We start from the raw sequence: 18,935 nt of genomic DNA, 5'->3' as shown, positions 1-18,935 counted from the left end.
TGTGACAGAGGTATTTCTGCTTTGCTTGTAATTTTGCAATAGTTACAACAGGACCTGCCCAGCTTCAAGTTCAAATTATTAACTTCTGCATCCAAGAAGTATTTGTTTTCAATAATTTAAATGCAAAGTGATGCACAGAAGGTATTAAGACCTTTAGCTACAACCACCTCTACCATGTAAACCTAGTGACTGAAGAGCCTCTTCCCCTTGGACAAACTCCAAAATACTCTTGACTTGATAAAGCAAATCTAGACCTTTTTTATTTTATTTTTTTTAAACAATTTGCCAAAACTGGAATGAGAGATAAATAGAAGGCACAACAATTTTGCTTTTTTTTATACAAATACAAACTAAACATGAAAAAAACTCCCTATTTCAATAAAAAATTTCACAAGTTCAGGAAAAGTGTTTGAAGAGTCAAGTTCTAGACATTTAAAACCTATCCCACAATCCAAAATTTCAAAGTGGTAAAACAGTAGTTCGAATTCCTTGCTGTGATCATGTATCAAAAGGAAAAAAGATTCTACGGATACCCATTATTCCACTTTTACAGCGCCACAGAAAGGTGAAAGTCAATTTTTTCAAGTGGCAATGTCTCCAGACGGGAGGATGTTCATATGACCCTCAAAGAAACACCAAGAGTTTTGCTTTTCTGCCCTTGGAATACTTGCCAAGAACTATGTTTTCCTACAGGCTCTTGAATGCATGCACGTGAAATATTATTCCGCTGACTGCACCCAAATTCATTAGAAAGAGGGGAGGAAAAAAAAATAAAAGAAAAAAGAAAGACATTCCTTAGGAAAAACCACTGGTACCAAAAAAACCAAAAATCAGTCCGTAAGTTTGAGGTGAAGAAGAAAATTCAGTTCTTTTCTTTTTAAAATCCACTTTTCCTAAAACGTTGTTCCACAAAGCTGGAATCTGGGACAAGGACTAGAAAAAAATAAATCACAGAACCATAACACAAACAAAAAGGGGCCAAAATAGTATCAAACGTAGCAGTCTATAACAGGCTAGGGCCACATTCCAAGATACCCAAGGCTGAAATTCACAAATCTGCAGGAAAAAGGGTTTGCGCCATCACGTCAACATCCGCGATGAATTCACTGGCGTTGCCCGATCCCCCTTCCAGCTCCAAATCCTGGCTTCTGGGACATTCCTCCACGAGGAGGCCCTCGAATCCCACCTCCCAGCCCCCCACGAGTGCCTCCAGGTCCACGGGGTCTGTTATCTCTGCGGTCACCCTCCCTGGCAGCTCGTGTTTTCTTCTCCTCCACGTTCAGGCGCACCTCTCCCCTGAACATGATGGGCTGCAACAGAAGCACAGAAGGTGCTGTCATTAATGGGTCACCAGGAGCTCTTCAAGGTCAAGCAGGTTCCTGCAACTTTGTCTCATATCCTCCTCTCCATGAAAGACTGAAGGGTCTTAGGATTACCTACTAAACAATGGCAATAGCAAAACCATGCATCCAGTCTTGGGGCTTTAGTAGAAGAACTAAAGATCTGAAGGAGTGACCCTTGAAAAGCCATCTCAGGCTGAACACAGAACATTCTGATGGGTTTCAGAAAAGCTCCCTGCATGGCTATGAGGGTGCATCCAGAGTCCCTGCCTACCACAGCAGGCAGGCATGGACACACATTCTGCATTAGCAATCACTGCTGACAGGCTGAGCAGGTACCTCCTGCCTTTGTTAGCAAAATTCTTTTCAGTGTGCACACCAATACAGCTTCTTCCTTTCAGCCTCTGACAAACAAGATTCTACTTGTCCATAGAATCAGACTCTCTCTACCTTGTCCTCCTGAAAGCTGTTTATACACTTCCTGTGTTCAGCAATCTCCCACTAGAAAAAGGCTCTGTAATGAGCTCCTACAAGCTACTTCAATGACAAAGACTACACAAATCTTGGTAATAGGAGGGAAAAACATCACATCTACTTTAATATGCTCAAAAAAATCTAAAGGTATCAAGTACATTCTCTTCCTGTTAAGCTGAAAAACACTGTCTGTTGTCAACAGACCAAAAACCACTGCCTGGAAATTTATTTACCCTGTTGCTAAGGATCTTCTGAACCGGCTCAGGATCATCAAACACCACAAACCCAAAATTAGGGAGCTTTCCACCACTGTTGATGCGGAGTTCAACAACATTGCCATAGCCTGCAAGAGAAAAGCCAAGTTCTTGGGTCATACATTAGAATGCTCTGTTGGCCACGCCCATGGCTGCAACCCCCACCCCCTCAGAGAGCAGCAAAGAAACCAACTTACTTTGGAAAAAGTCTTTAAGTTCAGATTTATCCACATCATGGGGAAGGTTCCCAACAAACAGCTGATGACTATCTGGGTATCTCACAATCCGCCTGGTTTCAACATCGCCTTGTTCACCCTCGCGAACTTCAAGAGAAAAGCAAAACTGATTTTAGAAAAGTCAACAAACAGAAAAAACAAACAGAACAAGAACAAACAGAAAAACAAGCCATGGTCAGAATTATCACCATTAGAAAGAATCAATTCACATTGTCTATCCATTCATATACAAAACAGGAAAGCAGTCTACACTAGCATGTGCGTAATGATTTGCTTTTTAATCACCTGGCTGAGGCCAAGCTTGAATTTTTACTTGAGTAAAAATCATGTGCTTACTGACAAAAATAATGATATTTCAAAAGCTTCAATTAACACATTGCTTCTCCAAAACCTTTAAGCACAGAAACCAGCTTCTTTGCAGCTCCTCTTACTTGGCCTAGGACCCCGCTGAGGTGGGATGCTCGTTCGCTGCTCCCTCACTCGCTGATCCCTCTGAGGTCTCTGAGGGGGGGTCTGGGATTCAGGCTTTGCCTCAGGGCGGGGCTGCATCAATTGAAAAAGGAGTGAACAGTTGAGAGTCAGAAATACCAGCAGGTTCAGCTTTTAAGAGCTCACTATCAAGTTGGTAATAAAAAAATACAGGAAAAGGTAATAGGTTTTTCCATCTGTGACTAAAACACATGTTAGCTCATGATGGCTTATATGCTAAAAGCAAGCAGCATTCCCATGAACATTCCCTGTTTTCCTCCATGAGTAAAAATTAATTCTCAACCCAAAAACCAAGGAATAACATCTTCATAAAGTCTACCAGGAATCACAGAATGCTAAAGTCTTTGGGGCCTGGGAAGTCAAATCAGAAACAAGCAGATTTCACTCTTTTTCCCCTGTCAGCCAGTTTAGTACTTAAACTTCTCCAGATGCTGGATTCCTACCTGTGAGACCGGTACTTTCACAACATGAGGTGGTATTCCTGATACTGGGACAGCCCCACTGGGAGGAAGGTTCTTGCTGGTTACTGATGCCCAGGAAAATGTCTTAAAAAAAAAAAACAAAACAGAATGATATTAACTAACTACATCTCCATCTGAAATTTATTACTGACAGGACAGCTAACAGACACAGGATACCAGGAACAAATTTTAACTTGTACTTGAAAATCAGGAGCCAGCCAATAGCAGTTTCCCCACAATTTCCTTCAAATTATTTAAATTCAAAAGACTCAGTGCAATGACAATGGAGAGTTGAAACGGGACACAGCAGTGGCCCAACACCAAACACCAAGTATCACATCAAGGTTAATCAAAGTATTGCATTCCTGAACCCAAATCTGTCTACTTTACCTTCCTTAACACTGAGAAGTGACAAAAATCCCCAGGTAAAAATAAAGCTGTGTAAATAGACAGGAGAGCCACACTGATGAAACCACATTAGAGGAAAGAGAGATCCACAGTCATTACCCTGGAGTCCTCTTGCACTGCAGGAGCTGGATCAGCAGGAGCTGGAGAAGGACTCTTTTCCACAGTCTCTTCTGGAGCAGATTCCTCTAATACTGGCTCAGACTTTTCTTCCTGCACCTCTGGTTCAGGTTCCTGTTCAGGTTCTGCCTCTGGCTCAGGCTCTGCCTCTGCAGCTGTCTCTTCCAGGTGTTCCTCAATGTCATTGCTATTACACAGCAGCACATAAAGCAGGAAAGAGGTGTTATTGTATTTATTCTATTACTGGTGATAAGCAGTGCTACTTATGCAATACAGAAGTCAGGCTCATGACATATGAGAGGAAGAACACGGCCAAATAAGGCCACATTGCACAAGGATGCACATTTTGCATTGGTACACTATGAAGCAGCAAAACAAAAAATCCAGTCTCCATGTTCAGTCTAACAGCATTTTAATTTCAGCTGATCAATAAACAGAATTTTTTTGACTGTCAGAAGAAAACTATTAATAGCAATAAATTCATGTGACCTGTTCTACAAGCAGCCTGTCCCACAGAATGCCTGATTTCATCTATAAATATATTATTACCTGACAGCCTGCTCATAATAAGCACCACTATCATCAGGAACAGCCTCAGGTGTCTGCTGTCTTTCCTCAGGTTCCTCCCCTTCCTCCTCTGATTCTAAATAAGGTTAGAAAAGAAAAAAAAAAAAAAAAACACACATCTTTAGTAAGAGGCTCAAACACAAGTCACTTATCACAAAATACAGGTGAAGTTTCTGCCAAAGAACACACAAGAAGCACTTTTGAGATGTGACATGAAACAGACATTTTTGTATATTTCCACTATCGCTTTGGTTATTCAGTTTTGACCAAGGTTAAAAAATGTGCTCCAAGTATTTCAGAGAACAAGATTTATAACCTACAAATCTGACTGCAACTGCCAAAATAAGTCTTACAGTTCTTGTAATAGAAACAGATTATGCCAGAAAAATAATCATCTGCATGTCACAACTCCTTGGTGGACCGTAAAGAACCACAGGCAAGGAAAAAACCTACAAGCACATGAAATCTAATCTGGGAATAGAATGTTGATATAGATCCAGAACCAAACACCAACAGAACCATCCAAAAATTTCTGCTGCTTACCCTCTGGAGGCTCAGTATCAGAGTCCCCAAAAACCTCGTCCTGGTAGCGGAAGATATCGTTGTGGACATAGAACTTGTTTGCAACAGAGCCCTAAGAACAAATCAAAGGGAAGAACTGAATCAATTACAACAATCCAGTAATTTAAAAATTGAAATAATGTGAAAACAAGAAAGGTTTGAGCAAGCTGTCCTTCCCACAAGATTAATCCAAATTTGCCTCTTTTAAGAAAATAATGTTATGTGGGGCGGGAAAGCAAGAAACTAAAAACACATCACTCTTAACAAGTTAGGTATGGATGGAACAAAGAAAAAAAATTTTTGAAGTGCTTTTAATTCCAATAGCTCACAACACTAAAGAAGTGCGATTAACAACTTCCTGGTGTTCAAAGTATCAATTTTTGTCTCCAAGTCATATTGTCAAACAGAGTGATCTTGCAACACTCCTTTTTCACTATCATTTTCATTTCTGTGAACTGCTTTGTTAAAAAAGTCTATTTAAAAATCCCACTTCAAATGCTAAGTCAGCACTTTATGAAAAAGAAAATCTGGAACCCATATTTTCAAAGTGACAGGAAGCATTTCCCTCTTTCTACTACCCCTTTTTCAGTAAAAAAACAGTTGCTAGGATAGCAAATCAAAGACAATATAATTTTAATATGCTTAAGAAAAAAAAAGTGTTGCACTAACCTAGGAGTCCAAAGTCAGGATATTTATAACTGATTTCGATATCCAAGGTCAATGTACAATCACACAGAAGTAGTGTGATTCCCAAAGGAATTTTCAGAACGTAACTGCTGAATTTTGTGGCAAGTAACGTTCCTAGTCTAACCCTTGAGATTACAGCCCTGAGGCAGCCAGAGCTCAGCAGTGGTGCCAGCAGCACACCCACCTCAGGAGCGAGCACGAAGGTCTGCATGAACCTGCGCACGGGCTGCATGTTGTTGGAGAGCTCCCCCATCACCTGCACCACCACGCCATCGTTGAGGGTGGCGTGGGCGTCCACGTGACGGATCTTTGTGTGGCAATCCTTGAAGTTCAGTGACAGCACCTTCTTGTGGATATCCTAGGAAAGAATGGTACACGTGGGTTATGCTGCAGAAGCCATTTCTGCCAAGTAAGCAGCTTTCAGAGAAAGAAAAATCATAAAAACTGGTTTAAGACACATTCCCTAACTCTGGAGAGATAGATTGGCAAGATGCTTGTTAAGTTTGCTTTGCAAGCAATTTTACATTATAAGCTTTCTATAAAGGAAGCACATTTTGCCTAACTACTGCTGTCTACAGTCAAGAGGGTTTTTTCCTCCCCATTTTTTTTTCCTTTTTTTTACAGGAAGCACTTGAACAGTGTGTGTGGGTCAGTCACAGCTGGATACATTTCTCTTCTCAACCATAAGGTGACAAAATAGAAGGAAAGAACAGCTTTCTTATTTAGAAGTTCTTACAGATTGCCCATAGACTGCGTCAGCTGGTTTTCCATTGGAATCCAAGCCACCATGGACATAGGAAGAGTTCTTTCCATAAAACCTGTTGGAAAGAAATATTTTAATGCCAAGCTTTGCTGTGTAAGAACATTGAGCCTCTACATTAGAGTGCAGTACAAATAATTCACTTTTAAGTAAGTTTCCTGTCTGAATCACCAGAATAAAGCCACAAAATCTCATAATCCTGTTACTAATCAGAGGGTGGGGGGAAACCAAAATTTTCTAATGTAAGCTGTAGCATTCAGGTGTGTCAGAGACCCAGGCACCAACAACCAAAACCCAAGTCTCATGAGAGCTCATGATCCAATCCCATTATCCTCTTTCTGCATGAGGTCCCCAAAACAAAACCCTGAACATCTGGGATGCTGAAGGCTCCCTCTCAAGTTCTGATTTCAAGCTTGAGCAAGGAGCAATGGGACTGTTTTGCTCTCTTACAGTAAAAAATATATTGCAAGTAGATCCTCCTTTCTGGAACTGAGAGGTTACCACCTGAAATGCCCCAAGCACCATGGCACTGGACTCTGCCAGCAGATAAGACTGGAATGGATTCCATGGCACAGAGTCAACTGTCCCCTGACCCACAGGGATGAGGCCAGCTATTCACCCAAGTGGAGAAACACTCTGAGTAACTGTTGCTGAGACTGGATGGGGGGAAGTTGTCAGAAACTTTATCAAAATACAACAAAATGAAGTGTCTCTTCATAAACTGGACTAGTTTCAGAAGGATACCTGTCACACCAAACAGGACTGATTTGTTTAGATAATAGATTATAGTCTGCTGCATATTCACAATTTCATTATTTTCCTTTAAGAAAGAGCTGGTGTGACTCCCAAGAGAGACCAGCAGACATGCACAAAGCTTATTCAATCTTTCCTTCTAGTGAGAGGGCATTTTATCAAGCCAAAAACGACAGAAATAGTCAACTAAGTGGTATTTCTCCAACTTCACTTTACACTGATTACAAGCAGAAGTGGCAAGCAGCATTTCAGCAAGAACCAGAACTCAGATATTTAAAGAACTCCTGTAATCTTTATTATCCGTCTTTTAACCCAGCTGAACAAAATCAAAAGTAAACGACGCTTAGCATCTTGAATAAATCAGTTTAAGTGACAAAATTCAGCAAACTAAGACACAGGAATAAGATCATTCACCAATTTTAACACACAAGTTAAGAAATTCACCCAGAAAACCAGCTCCAAGTGCAGCAGAGCTTTACCTGTGCAAATAGTCAGGTGCTTGGTTCAGCAGGGTGTAGTACTGCCTCACGAACTCCCGCCCGACCAGCAGGGGACTTGGCTTCTCCATCACCATTTCTTTGGTCAACTGAAAACTGGGGGAAAAAACAAAAGCTCCATAAACCACGAGCATTTCAAATGGCTGTTCTCATCCTGATCGCATAAGCCACCTAATCACAGTGGAAAGCACACACCAGGACTGTTTTACCCTGTAAGCAGTTTAAGCAATGTGTTTTCAGAGTCATCAGAGTTTTGGTGCCAGGGAGAGGATTCCTGGGTACCAAACCAGAGATGGGAGAGGCTGCATGGCCTCATAACCTGCCAGTAGCTAAGCATCCCACATATCCTCAGGAAAAAGCAGGTGGCAAGCATGTAAGGTTCTTCAAGAGGATTTGCTAAGTGGCTAAGACATTTACAGTCAATCCAAATTCTACTTACCTCACTTGACTTCACAATCAGAATTAAAAGTCAGATGTTCTCAGGCAAAGCCTGTGCTACTGTATTAAGGGCATTTTTAGAAGGTCAGAATAAGTCCAATCTATTTTTATCAGCAGCACAGCGCTACTTGCTGTGAGTGTCAAGCACTCTGCAGGAATATTAGATTATATTAAAATTATTATGCTACAAACTAACACAAACTGCTCTTCCCCTGCTTCCACCAATCTCAGCAAGTCATTTCTCACTTAAATTCAGACCACCAGTCAAGTGAACAGCACCACCCATGCCCAGGGACAAATCCATCTGGGTACTTCTACCTACCTTCCATGGAGCTGTAAGTTACAAAAATAAAGTATTTGCAGGTTGGTTACACATTACAGGTATCTTCAGCTCAAACCAGAGCAGATTCCCACATTTCCTTGTTATTAAATACTCAAACACTGTTCAAACTCACTCAAACTAGTTTTAAACTCACAGGGATAAGCACCAATAGCAGGCCATGTTCTTGGTACCAAATACAGAACCAACAGCAGATTTTCTGCTTCACACTCAGTGTGCTAAGCCCCCACTCTCTACTGATTGGTGCAACCGTCTCCTTCACTACAGAGCCCTCTTCCCAACCACATGGTATTCAAATTCCATATGCACATCCTCCAGGTATGACAAGCAAGTCAAAACTGACACTACTCATCTGAGCCCTCTAAAAAGCAATTCAGGAATCACTGATCACTTATCAGCTTTTATTTAATACTGATAACTATAAATAGTGACAAGAAATGATGGCATCAACGACTGGGGGGAAACCCAGACTGGGTCACAGCCAGAACACAGAATGGGAGGAAAAAAAGGAAGCCAAACTAAGTAGTCTTTTAGCATAGAATAATCCAGAAGGAGTCTGCAAAAGCTCGTGCCAAGCCAGGCATGTCTCAGGACAAGCTTTCTCTTGTCACAATACCCAAGAGCATCCCCTATCCTGAGAAAACTCAGTTACCCACAACTTATGCTTCAAACATAGCAAAAGGGAAAGAAAAAGAGTGGCTTTCTCACCTGCTTGTACTCAACCCTATCCCAGTTCATCCAAGGATCTTAAACATTTGATACTCACTGTATTTAGTGAATTTCAGAGAATTTGTTCTTTAGACACCAAAAACTGACAAGAGAGCAGAGCTTCAGGAGACAGAGGTGACCAGGCTGGTGTTAATTGCAAACACAACGTACACAGAGCTGCAAAGGAAATCACAACCACACTGCTGGATGGACCAGGAATGCAAAACAGAAGCTTTAAGCCCCAAAGAGATTAATGTACTTAGGAAGATGCCATGGAAGCTGGCAGTGTGGGTGAAGCTAAGTCCAAATGAACCTGGCAAATTTCATCTATCTCAGGCCATGGTCAAACACCCAACACATGGTAATCAAGGGACAAGGCAGTGTTTAGCCACACTGTCAGAACATCCAGGTAACAGATCTGAGGATGTCATCACACCCAAGCTCCCAGCAGGGGCCAGAATGAACTGCAATCAGCTTTGCTGCAGGAATGCAGCTAAGACTCAAGGCAGAAGGCACAACAGCAGAGCCATAATTTTGTATACATTGAGGTGTTTTGCTCTGCTTTTAATATAATCACATATTACCATCTTTTTAAGTCTAGAAAAAATGAGAAATTTTCCCATTCTATTTTAAAACACACCTTTCTCTAGGTTTAAATACAGCAAGAAACATCTGGTGAGCTCCAGAAAACGTGCCCATGAACTCCCTTTCTTTCAGCAGGAAATGTGCCTATCATCACCACATAAAGAAATGTTACCTACATTATAATGTGCAGAAAAAATAAGATTAAATATGACCTAGAACTTAAACAGGCTTTTCAAAACATTCATGAGCTTTCAGCTGTTAGAGGACTTTCAAGAGTTAACCATGCAGAAAGGAAGAAAGAGTCCATGGCTGGGTCTGGCCTGCAGAAAATGCTCAGATTCTGCAAACCACTTTCATTTCAGGAAGGTTATACTATCTGTGGTTTTGCAGAAGCCTCTGAACTCAAAATGTAATTTATTACAGATACAGATGTCCAACACCCACAGCACAGTCTGAGGTGACAAAAACCCCCAAGAGGTGAACTCCTGCCTTCTACTGCACGTTAAATGAGATCCCCATAAAATGTTATCAGACAGTAAAAGAACCCAGCAAAGGTAAAGTACAGCTAAGTGGTGACTACCACTGCTGACTTCCTCATCCCACTGTGTTTCCTCCTGAGTACCTGTGAAGCTCTAGAAGGAGCAGGCCAGGCCTAAAGCAGTGGGAGTAGACATGGCAGAGTGACAGGACCTGCACTTTTACTGCACTTTTAGCTCCAGTCAGCTTAACTGACAAGGCAGGATTTCTTTGCTGCACAAGAGTTAAAAATTTGCTTCTGTGCTGACAGTTTACAGCCAGGAAGCCAGTCCCACCATACACCACATCATCATTTGGAGAATGACAGGAGGCACACTTCATTTCTTTGTGAATTCCAGTTTCCCTGGAATTCAAGCTTATTTCTACAAATGTAAATAGGCAGGTTTTCTATTCAGTTCTGATAAATGATGAATTGGGCTCTTCTGAGAATTATTTTCGAGTGCTTCCTAGAACACCAATGTACAAAGCCAAACATTCTCACATTATGGCAAAATCCTCCTGCAGCACTCAAAGTTCAACAGCTGATTCACCAACAGCTCTCACATTTCTGATCTTCAGTGAAAGCCCTCACCCACATTAACCCACAGACACATCACTTTCTGTGCTGGTCTCAAAAAATATTGGAAGTGAAGTGGCTTGATTAGGTCTGTCATATTTACATGCTTAAAAATATGCATAAAAGAACTTCCCTCCTGCTAAGGGTGAAAAATCTATCAGAACTAACTCCTACCATGAAAAGAGGAATTGCTGAGTGCCCAGTTGTTCTCAAGCAGATCTGAAAAGAAATGGGAAAGACCTACATGACCTAATCAGAGGACAACAATCTGTTTTTACTGCTGCTGCACCTGCTGCTACGTTGCCAGTTGCCATCTGCTCCTGTTCTCCAGCCAGCACAACCTGAATGGTGGAAGCCAAGCATCTCCTCAGAGAGCATTTGCTCCCTACCACTCATGAGCAATTTACTACTCCACTATTCCCTGATCCAAAAAAACTGCTAATACTTCATACTACATTTTCATTGCACAGCACATAATAGCACCAAATGCTATTTGAACAGTTTGAACTGTCACTGTGCTACTCCTGATAAAAGCTTATCCACACATTTTCCTGTCAATTGACATAATGATGAAAGGGTGAAAATTGACAGGAAAAGCCGAAAATCTGATTATTTAAGATTCATTCATAATCATGTGTTCATATTATCCCATATGTAAAACAAATTGGATAAATCCAATTTTAACAAGTACACTATAACAATTCTGCAGCATAACTGAGCCCCTTTCTTAAGCCAAGGACTTAGAGGAAGACAAATACCTCCTTTACAGTGGTTATCACCTGGCTGATGGAAAATTCCACCATCTGTCACAATGCTCCCACTTGGCAGAAAATCAATGTCAGGCACTCAATTTCTGAAATAGTGTTATGTAAATTAGAGCCATTTATGTAAATTCCACATTAGCAAATTCAGATTTAGGCCCACAAAACCTATTAGTATATTAGTGCTCAGAAAAATGGACTCAGCACTCACATCTAGCATGGGTTATTATTTTCTTACCAAACTGCAACGTGGTGAAAGCAAACTAATCACTGCTGTCCCAACTCAATTTGTTTGGGGTTTTTGTGGATTTGGGTTTTTAAAAAAAATTTGAATCGGGCAAGTTTAGCCTGAATGTTACTTCTATTGGACTTCCTACACAACAGAAGTGTGTGTTATGCTCATCACAGGATGTTGGGGCTCTCAGGACAACCCAGGCAAAAGCTCCTTGGCCTGATGTAAGAAGCCAAAGGAACAAAACCCAAAGTTCACTTCCCAGAGTGTGGCAATTTTAAACTTCTGCTAAGAAAAAAAGTTAGAACAAACAAGAAGACAAATTAAAATTGAATCATAATCTCAACAGGCTCTGATGTGTTTTTAACATTAGCCTCATTTCTTTGTTCTCTGCCATCTTTAATTACATTTTTTTTTACTTGTATTTTAATACAAGGAACCTTCTCAAGAAACCCAAAGTTCCTACAATTCTAGTCCTGAGTGGAATATTACACACAGCTCACCCCTTCTCCTTTGGCTACTCACATCTGAACTCCACTCCTTCCACCTCTACAAACTGGTGGAGTTCACAGGGTGCCAAAACATCATTTCAGACTATCAAACTTTCCACACAACCCCACTCCCTCATTTTGGTATCAGTGAATTCCTTAACTAAAAAAGGCTTTTTGGAAATTGAAGAAACAGCAGGAGAAGCTTACAGAGAAAAGAGGGGTCTGTATTCAAGCACAACACAACACAAATGTGGCAAACAGCAATTTTGCTGGAAATTAAAGGTCTGGTCAATAGTTAATGGGATTGCATAATTAAGTGTCATTTGGGATTTCTCCAAGTTGCTTAGCAACAGGTGAGCATGCTCAAAGCCACAGACCATTTATTTAGATGGAATAACCAGGTCTAGAAGCAGTTACTGCTGCTGTTATGGACAAAAAAATTAAAGCAATGGAAGAAAACACCAGCAGGCCTCTAAGAGGGATAATATAGACAAAGTTTAACTACAAAACAACAAATGCAGTTAATTCCAACTCTCCATACATTTTACAAGACTGGCATCTGCTCTGCTGCTGACTAAGCAATAAAAGAAAAAACCATGAGGCTGGCACCTGTGTGAACCATGATATAAAATATCACAGTGAACAAGCTAAACTTGCACCCCATGGCAAATTCCAGGGCCCATCTCAGCTGGGGATTTATATCACACCAGCTTGCTCTCAAGTAGAAGAGTGATAAGTAAATGTGTATTTAAACACAAAGACTGCAGACAGATCCACTGAGATACCCTTCTTTTAATACAGCCTTAACTATCCAAGGGCAACAAAGACACCAAAAACAATCCAGCTGTTGACCTGAGCTTAAATTACAGAGAGCTGAAAATGCACCTCAAATAAGCAGGCAGATGAAGTCCCAAAACACTAATCTGCTTTAAAAAATAGGTCTCAATATTTGCCTCCCACTGGATGCAGAGGCAGACAATGTCACTGGGACAGAGTGCCAGCAGCACAGCCTGTATTTCACACAAACCATTGCAGCTGCCTACCTGTAACCAGCTCATCTTTTCTGCCTTTTGACAGATTCAGAGGCAAAGTATTCAGCCTGGAAGAAGTTATCTTAAGTCAGCACTATTCCACAGGAGGCAAGATGCTTGGTAGCCACTGTCAATGGAAGCTCAATGATGGGATAAGTTATGCAATAAATAAATATTTTCAGATCAAATTGGGACAAGTTGTGAAGTTACCAGCATTCAACTCTTACAAGCATCTCCAGGAAACACTGAGAGTCTGTAAGGTGAATGTATTCACCAGGAACTTCCAGAAGCAAGCAGTGAATGAAGTGTCAGACATATCATGCAGACAGAGGGGCCTTTAATAATTTTCCAAACACCTAATAAAACGTGGATCTTGACTGTCAAACAGCACAGTTATTTCTCCTTTCACTTGTGACTCATCTCGACTGTATGACCCACACAACCTACAAAGACAGGCAGTGCCTACATTCATAAGATACTTGAGGTGTTACAGGGAACTAGAACCTAAAAAAAAATATTATTTTTTCAGGCAATCAGCTTTCTCTATGCTGAATTATCCAGATGCAGCAGAAAAGCAGAGCAATACCTGAGCCCCTTCTGAGACACACTGACATGGAACTCTCTAGAAAAGCCATGTATCACACCAACACATGGATAAGAAAAATTAAGTTAGAAGCTTAACTGTTTTCTAATCAAATCATCCACTCAAACAAAATTTAAGCACAATAAAAAGAAGTTTTCATCACAAGATTAAAAACTAATTCAGAATTACATTCAGCACTGCCCATGCTAGTACCAAACCCCTCTGCTTGCCAGTGGCAGATGGGAAGCCTTACTCAGCAGCAATGCACAGCCCTTCAAACAGTGGCAGAACACAAATAAACAAGGCAGCAATTGCTGAAGAGCTGTCAGTGTAGAAGTCTGCCTGTGTTTTTGCTAACAAACCTAAGTGTGATCCACAAGTTGATGGATATGGTGGAGTCTGCCATTTCTTAGACAAAATTCAGCACTTGTGTTTTTCAGCTCTACCAAGCAAGAAAGAGACAAACTGAAGATTTCTAATGTTTTCAGTCAATCTAAAAGAAAAGAGATAATTTTGGAGAAATGTTATTTCCAGGGCATTAAACTCAAAAGCAGATTAAAAACACAAAGATCACCTGAAGTGTAAGTCAGGGTACCTGATATAAGCAAACACCTACAGTAAGGGATGAACATTGATCTGGGTAAGGAAAATGATCCCAAACACTATTCCTGTGGCTAAGAGCATAAAGCTCCAAAGACAAACAGCAAATCAGGTTCTGCTTACAAGAGAAGGGGAAAAAATCTAACCCAGAAGAACCCTAAAAACCTGCCATTAAAACTAAGTGATACAGTAAGAAATTTTTAACAAGGTGTTTGGCTTTTCTCTTCCTCCCTAAAACACTTTGCCTCCCCTTCCACACCCTAGTATGGTGTGGGTTTGAGGGTTTTTCCTTCCTTTTTAAAGCTGTTTCACCTGGCTTCCAAGTTTCTACTTGATACCAATCTTCACTTCTATTCAGCAGTTACCTGCTGTAACATTAAACTGAAGTGATTTGTCCTGAGCCTAAGGAGCAACACTTCATAGCCTCACAAAAAGAGAGCTCTGTTGCATTTAGCATACAGAAAAACATGTGGCCCTTGTGATTTGACAGAAGCCAAAAAGGAACTCAGATTTTGTGTTCCTTTTTGTGGAAAAACAAATTCCACAAAAAGGAACACAAAATCTGAGTTCTCTGAAAACGCAAAGCCTTGAGAATTCCCAGAAATATTCCTACATTTTTAATAATCCTAAAATCAGATTATCCTAAACAGGCTCTCAAATGTGGGGGAAGGATTTGCCTTTCTAACTGAACTTACTTTAACCTCATTGACCCCTCAGTTAGGAGCAATGTTTTTCTGCAAAATTACATTTTAAACACATAAATTTCATCCTGAAGGGCAGTAGGATAGTGCTGAATGGTTTGTTTACTTTTTCTTTAGTAAGAAATAAGTCTGCTTTCTGCCTCTACTGCTCTCCAGATCACTTCATGATAAAGCAGCTACTTAGACCCTGTGATTTTGCCATTAGAACAGGTTTTGTTTTGACATCCAAGAGCTGCTCCAACATCTCGATGAAGTTGGCAGCAGGTCCAGCCATCTTCTCTTAGGTCTGCAAATTTTCCATTTGGCTCCAGTGCAGCTTCTTAAAGTAAAAAAGCAAAAGTTACTCATCAGCAGTCAGAAGAGGCAGATCAGAACCCTGAGCTACACCAACACTACAGTGGAATTCAAGCTTAATGCCACTCAGATTAGAATCACCAAGATTAAGATTCAAAATATTTTCTGCATGCCAAGCAACAGAGAACTGTAAAGAGAATCAACTCTTTCACCACTACCCACTTAGGTCACAGAAGAGGCTTAAACCTGATGTATCAGCTGTATCCTGGCACTCAGGACTGACCCATCCCAGCACTGTTACATTAAAACAAAGCACAGCCAGCCCAGCAGCAGGCAGGGAACAGCACAGGGCAGAGCAGATGGAAATGGAGGGTGGGCAATGCAGAGCAGAGCTGCACGTTTGCCTCAGCAAGGAGTCAGGTTCAGCACAGATCACTCCTACATAACTGACAGCAGCCAGGTCCTGCTCTGAAAGCTGCTCTGCACCAGCCATGGCCTCCTGGAAGAGCTCCAGACTTAATATAGCAAAGCTGGGACCTCAAGCCAGCACAACTCACTGCCTGCAAGGTTTAAGGATTCTTTTACAGTACCTGAGGATCACACTTCTGGTTTTCTTTCTAATTACTCAATGGGGTAGCTTAAGGTTATCAAGTCTACTAGTAGGTACCCCAGGAAATCAAAAAACTACTTTAACTCAGCTGATTTTATATAGGCACCTATAAAAAAATAATAAAAATCTCCTGGACTTCTAGAGCAAACTATCACTTTTGGTTTGTTCCAGGCAGAGCAGACTAGAGCCAGCACAGCATCCAGCACCACCCTGCTGAAGTCCTGCTCTGCTTGGATTTCCTCCTTCATTCTTCAGCCATCAGCCCTGTCAGGCAAAAAGGCCCAGGTGCTAATATGAAAAACCAGAATGGTGTTTTCTAATTCTAACAGGCCATTTATGCCCCTTTATGAGTGCTCTCTCATCAGCTCCTACTGTTTTGAACAGAAATATCAAGATGTACTTAAAACAACATCACCTTTGCTTTATCTCCATTTCAGTAAAGTGTTGCTCTGTATGTTTGCCTTACAATGTGCAATGTGAAAAATAAAGCTCTGAAACAAAGAATTTGCTGTTTCGTTGAGTGCCTAAAGACTCTGTTTAAAATTCAGGTGTTCAAACTCCACCAGATGTGCTGAACTCTACTGATGCTGTGGTGCCAGCACCAAAGGGAGCAGCAGAGCAGTGGTCCTGCCATCACAGCACAAACAAATCCTTTTGTTGTTTCTCAGGCTGCAAATACAAAGATTTCCAACAGAAATCCTGATGGGCTTGGCACACACTGACTAAGTCCTCTCCACCAGGTTTTCTTCTTGAATTTTCATTATGTTTCCCTGCCTTAAACTTAAGGAGTCCACACTTAACACAACCTAGCAAAAAAAGGGCAAATTTACCCCAGTCAGGAACTGGGGCCACTCTTTACTCCTGATGTATACAAGCCTAAGGTTTTTAAAAATATTTATATTTATAAAATTATGGCATACATTTGCAAAGGTCCCAGCATTGATTTCCTTTCCTAACAGACTTTGTACAATTACACTTTCTAGCAGGTTTCAGTAGTGCCTTTAAGCAAACCAGTCCCTGCAACACGTGATGCTGTCAAAAAGATCGTGAGATTTCCATCACAAAGATAAGGATGTAAGACTTGAAGCATGTGAACACTTCCAGCCAACCTTCAAATTAGCTACATATACCATCCACTACAACAAAAAAGCTAAACTCACAACTTTACATTGTTATATATGGTGACTGAAACATTCCAGGAAAGGTGAGATCAGTTCACAGGATGAGAAGATGCTGCCATCAGCATCATGGAAGTATCACAGAGCTATCTAGAAAAATGGTTTGGCTTATTCTTTACAGACAGAGAATAAGAAAAGTGAAGATTTGGTCGAAGGCAAAAAAAATCAGGAAAGGTATAAAATGCAGTTTTTGTCTGTCAACTTCTGCACTTCCCTTTATGACATCAATCTAACAAGCTTTGTTAGCTAAAAAAAAAAAAAAAAATCCAACACACCCCTCGCCACGTTTGATTTATGGCATCTGGAAGCATCAGCTTCCAAAGCTTGATAGCAGTGTCCAGATTTCCCAAATCTGTCACTCCTGGCTGTGAGAGCAGGGGCTTGCCAAAAATAGCACACACTGGAAACATGGCGGCGTGCTGCAAATGCTGCTTTCCCCCGGTGGTGGAACAAAAAAATCCTTTTTTTGGTAAAGACTGCTTATTCTATTCATGCAAGCCTTGACACAGAAGGTCACCAGGTAAGCCCGCAGAGAATGAGTAATGCCGTAGAACACCCAGATCAACACTGGGAGCGACTGGAAGATGTATGGAAACCTTTTCTCTGGGCTTTCTCCAGAACGTTCATCTGGGACCTTACAGGATGCTGGAAAGTCTCATTACAAGCACGACTTCGCATTTAAATCTTAACTTAATCTCGGATTCAGCCAAGGTCATGCGATAAACCAGGTTAAGATCCACGCTCTCCTGCTGGAATTTTAACTTCCTTCTCCTATAAAGTTACAGCAAGGGAGGCACCCCGAGCTGATACCCAGGTCCGGACCGAGCGAGCAGCCAGCGCTGCCCCTCCATCCGCAGCCACAGCTCCCCCTGAACCGGGAACACCTCGGCCTTCGGGTGGGCTCCTCCCCGGCCCCACCTGCCTAAAACAAAACCTAAAAGCGGAGAGCGAAAAAACCTCCGAGCCTGGAAAGGCGAGAACAAAGCTCGACCCGCACCCCTCGCCTCACACAATGCGGGCCCGCGAGCAGCCGCTCCCCCGCCGCCCCCCCTGCCCCGCACCGCTCCCGCCGGCAGCTCCGAGGCCGCCGCGGCACCGGGAGCTCGCCCGAAGGCTGCGGAGCCCGCGGGGGCCGCGCGGCCGCGGGTCGGGCGGGAAGGCGCCGGCGCCCGCCACAAAGCGCGGCGGGGAGCGGGCGGGATGAGGGGGAGGGGGGCGCCAGCAGCGCCGTCCCGCACGGCCCGCGGCCTACTGAGAGCCGGGGGCGCCGCGGAGCCGGGGCGGTGCGTGCGGCCCGCGGTCCCCCCGGGAAAGGCGCGGCCGCGCCGGTGTCTCCCCACGCCCCCCACCCCCTCACCTGCGGGCAGAGCGGGACGGGAGCGGAGGCGCCGCTTCACCACAGGGCCCGGCGGACGAGAAGCGCCTCACGCAGCGGCGTGCTCTACGGCCGGCTACATATATCCGGCGCGCAGCCTATCCCAGCGGGCGCGGCCCAGCCAGTCAGAGAGCGGCGCTCGACCTCGCTCGGATGCCGGTTGGCTCACACCCGTGAGGAGGCGGGCGGAGAGCTGACGGACAGCTCAGCTAGCCAACCATGCGGCAGCGCTCCGCGGGGCGGGGAGAGTGATTGACAGACAGGTGAACCAATAGGCGGAGGGCGATTGCAGATAGATTTGCGCTTTGGCC

At 42.6% G+C, this 18,935-nt stretch overlaps 1 protein-coding gene across 2 annotated transcripts; it reads right to left on the bottom strand.

The window, feature by feature from the left end:
• Window positions 1-234: 234 nt before the first annotated feature.
• G3BP1 (G3BP stress granule assembly factor 1) lies at window positions 235-18,727 on the bottom strand. Of its 2 annotated transcripts, none has more exons than XM_058815028.1 (12): window positions 18,607-18,727; window positions 7,587-7,700; window positions 6,331-6,412; window positions 5,779-5,952; window positions 4,890-4,980; window positions 4,329-4,422; window positions 3,762-3,966; window positions 3,237-3,338; window positions 2,736-2,847; window positions 2,266-2,391; window positions 2,048-2,157; window positions 235-1,310 (listed from the first exon to the last, which is right to left on the bottom strand). In XM_058815028.1, exons 2-12 carry the CDS (start codon window positions 7,679-7,681, stop codon window positions 1,104-1,106), a joined length of 1,398 nt encoding a protein of 465 aa, XP_058671011.1. In that variant the 5' UTR covers window positions 7,682-7,700; window positions 18,607-18,727; the 3' UTR covers window positions 235-1,103. The 2 variants fall into 2 exon arrangements, with proteins under 2 accessions (XP_058671011.1, XP_058671010.1); XM_058815027.1 differs by having other exon boundaries at window positions 2,048-2,178; window positions 18,607-18,726.
• Window positions 18,728-18,935: the final 208 nt, after the last annotated feature.

Source organism: Ammospiza caudacuta, chromosome 16 (genome assembly GCF_027887145.1).
Source record: "Ammospiza caudacuta isolate bAmmCau1 chromosome 16, bAmmCau1.pri, whole genome shotgun sequence".
Taxonomy (NCBI): domain Eukaryota; kingdom Metazoa; phylum Chordata; class Aves; order Passeriformes; family Passerellidae; genus Ammospiza; species Ammospiza caudacuta.
The sequence above is the reverse complement of the archived record's forward strand: the minus strand, read 5'-3'. Positions and strand labels throughout refer to the sequence as shown.

Excerpts from the sequence above, each read along its gene's own strand:
- G3BP1 (XM_058815027.1), bottom strand. The coding sequence starts at position 7,681 with ATGGTGATGGAGAAGCCAAGTCCCCTGCTGGTCGGGCGGGAGTTCGTG. Across the intron at positions 4,423-4,889 it reads TGATACTGAGCCTCCAGAGG|AATCAGAGGAGGAAGGGGAG; the intron begins GTAAGCAGCAGA and ends AACCTTATTTAG. Across the intron at positions 2,392-2,735 it reads TCAGCGGGGTCCTAGGCCAA|TTCGCGAGGGTGAACAAGGC; the intron begins GTAAGAGGAGCT and ends TTTCTCTTGAAG.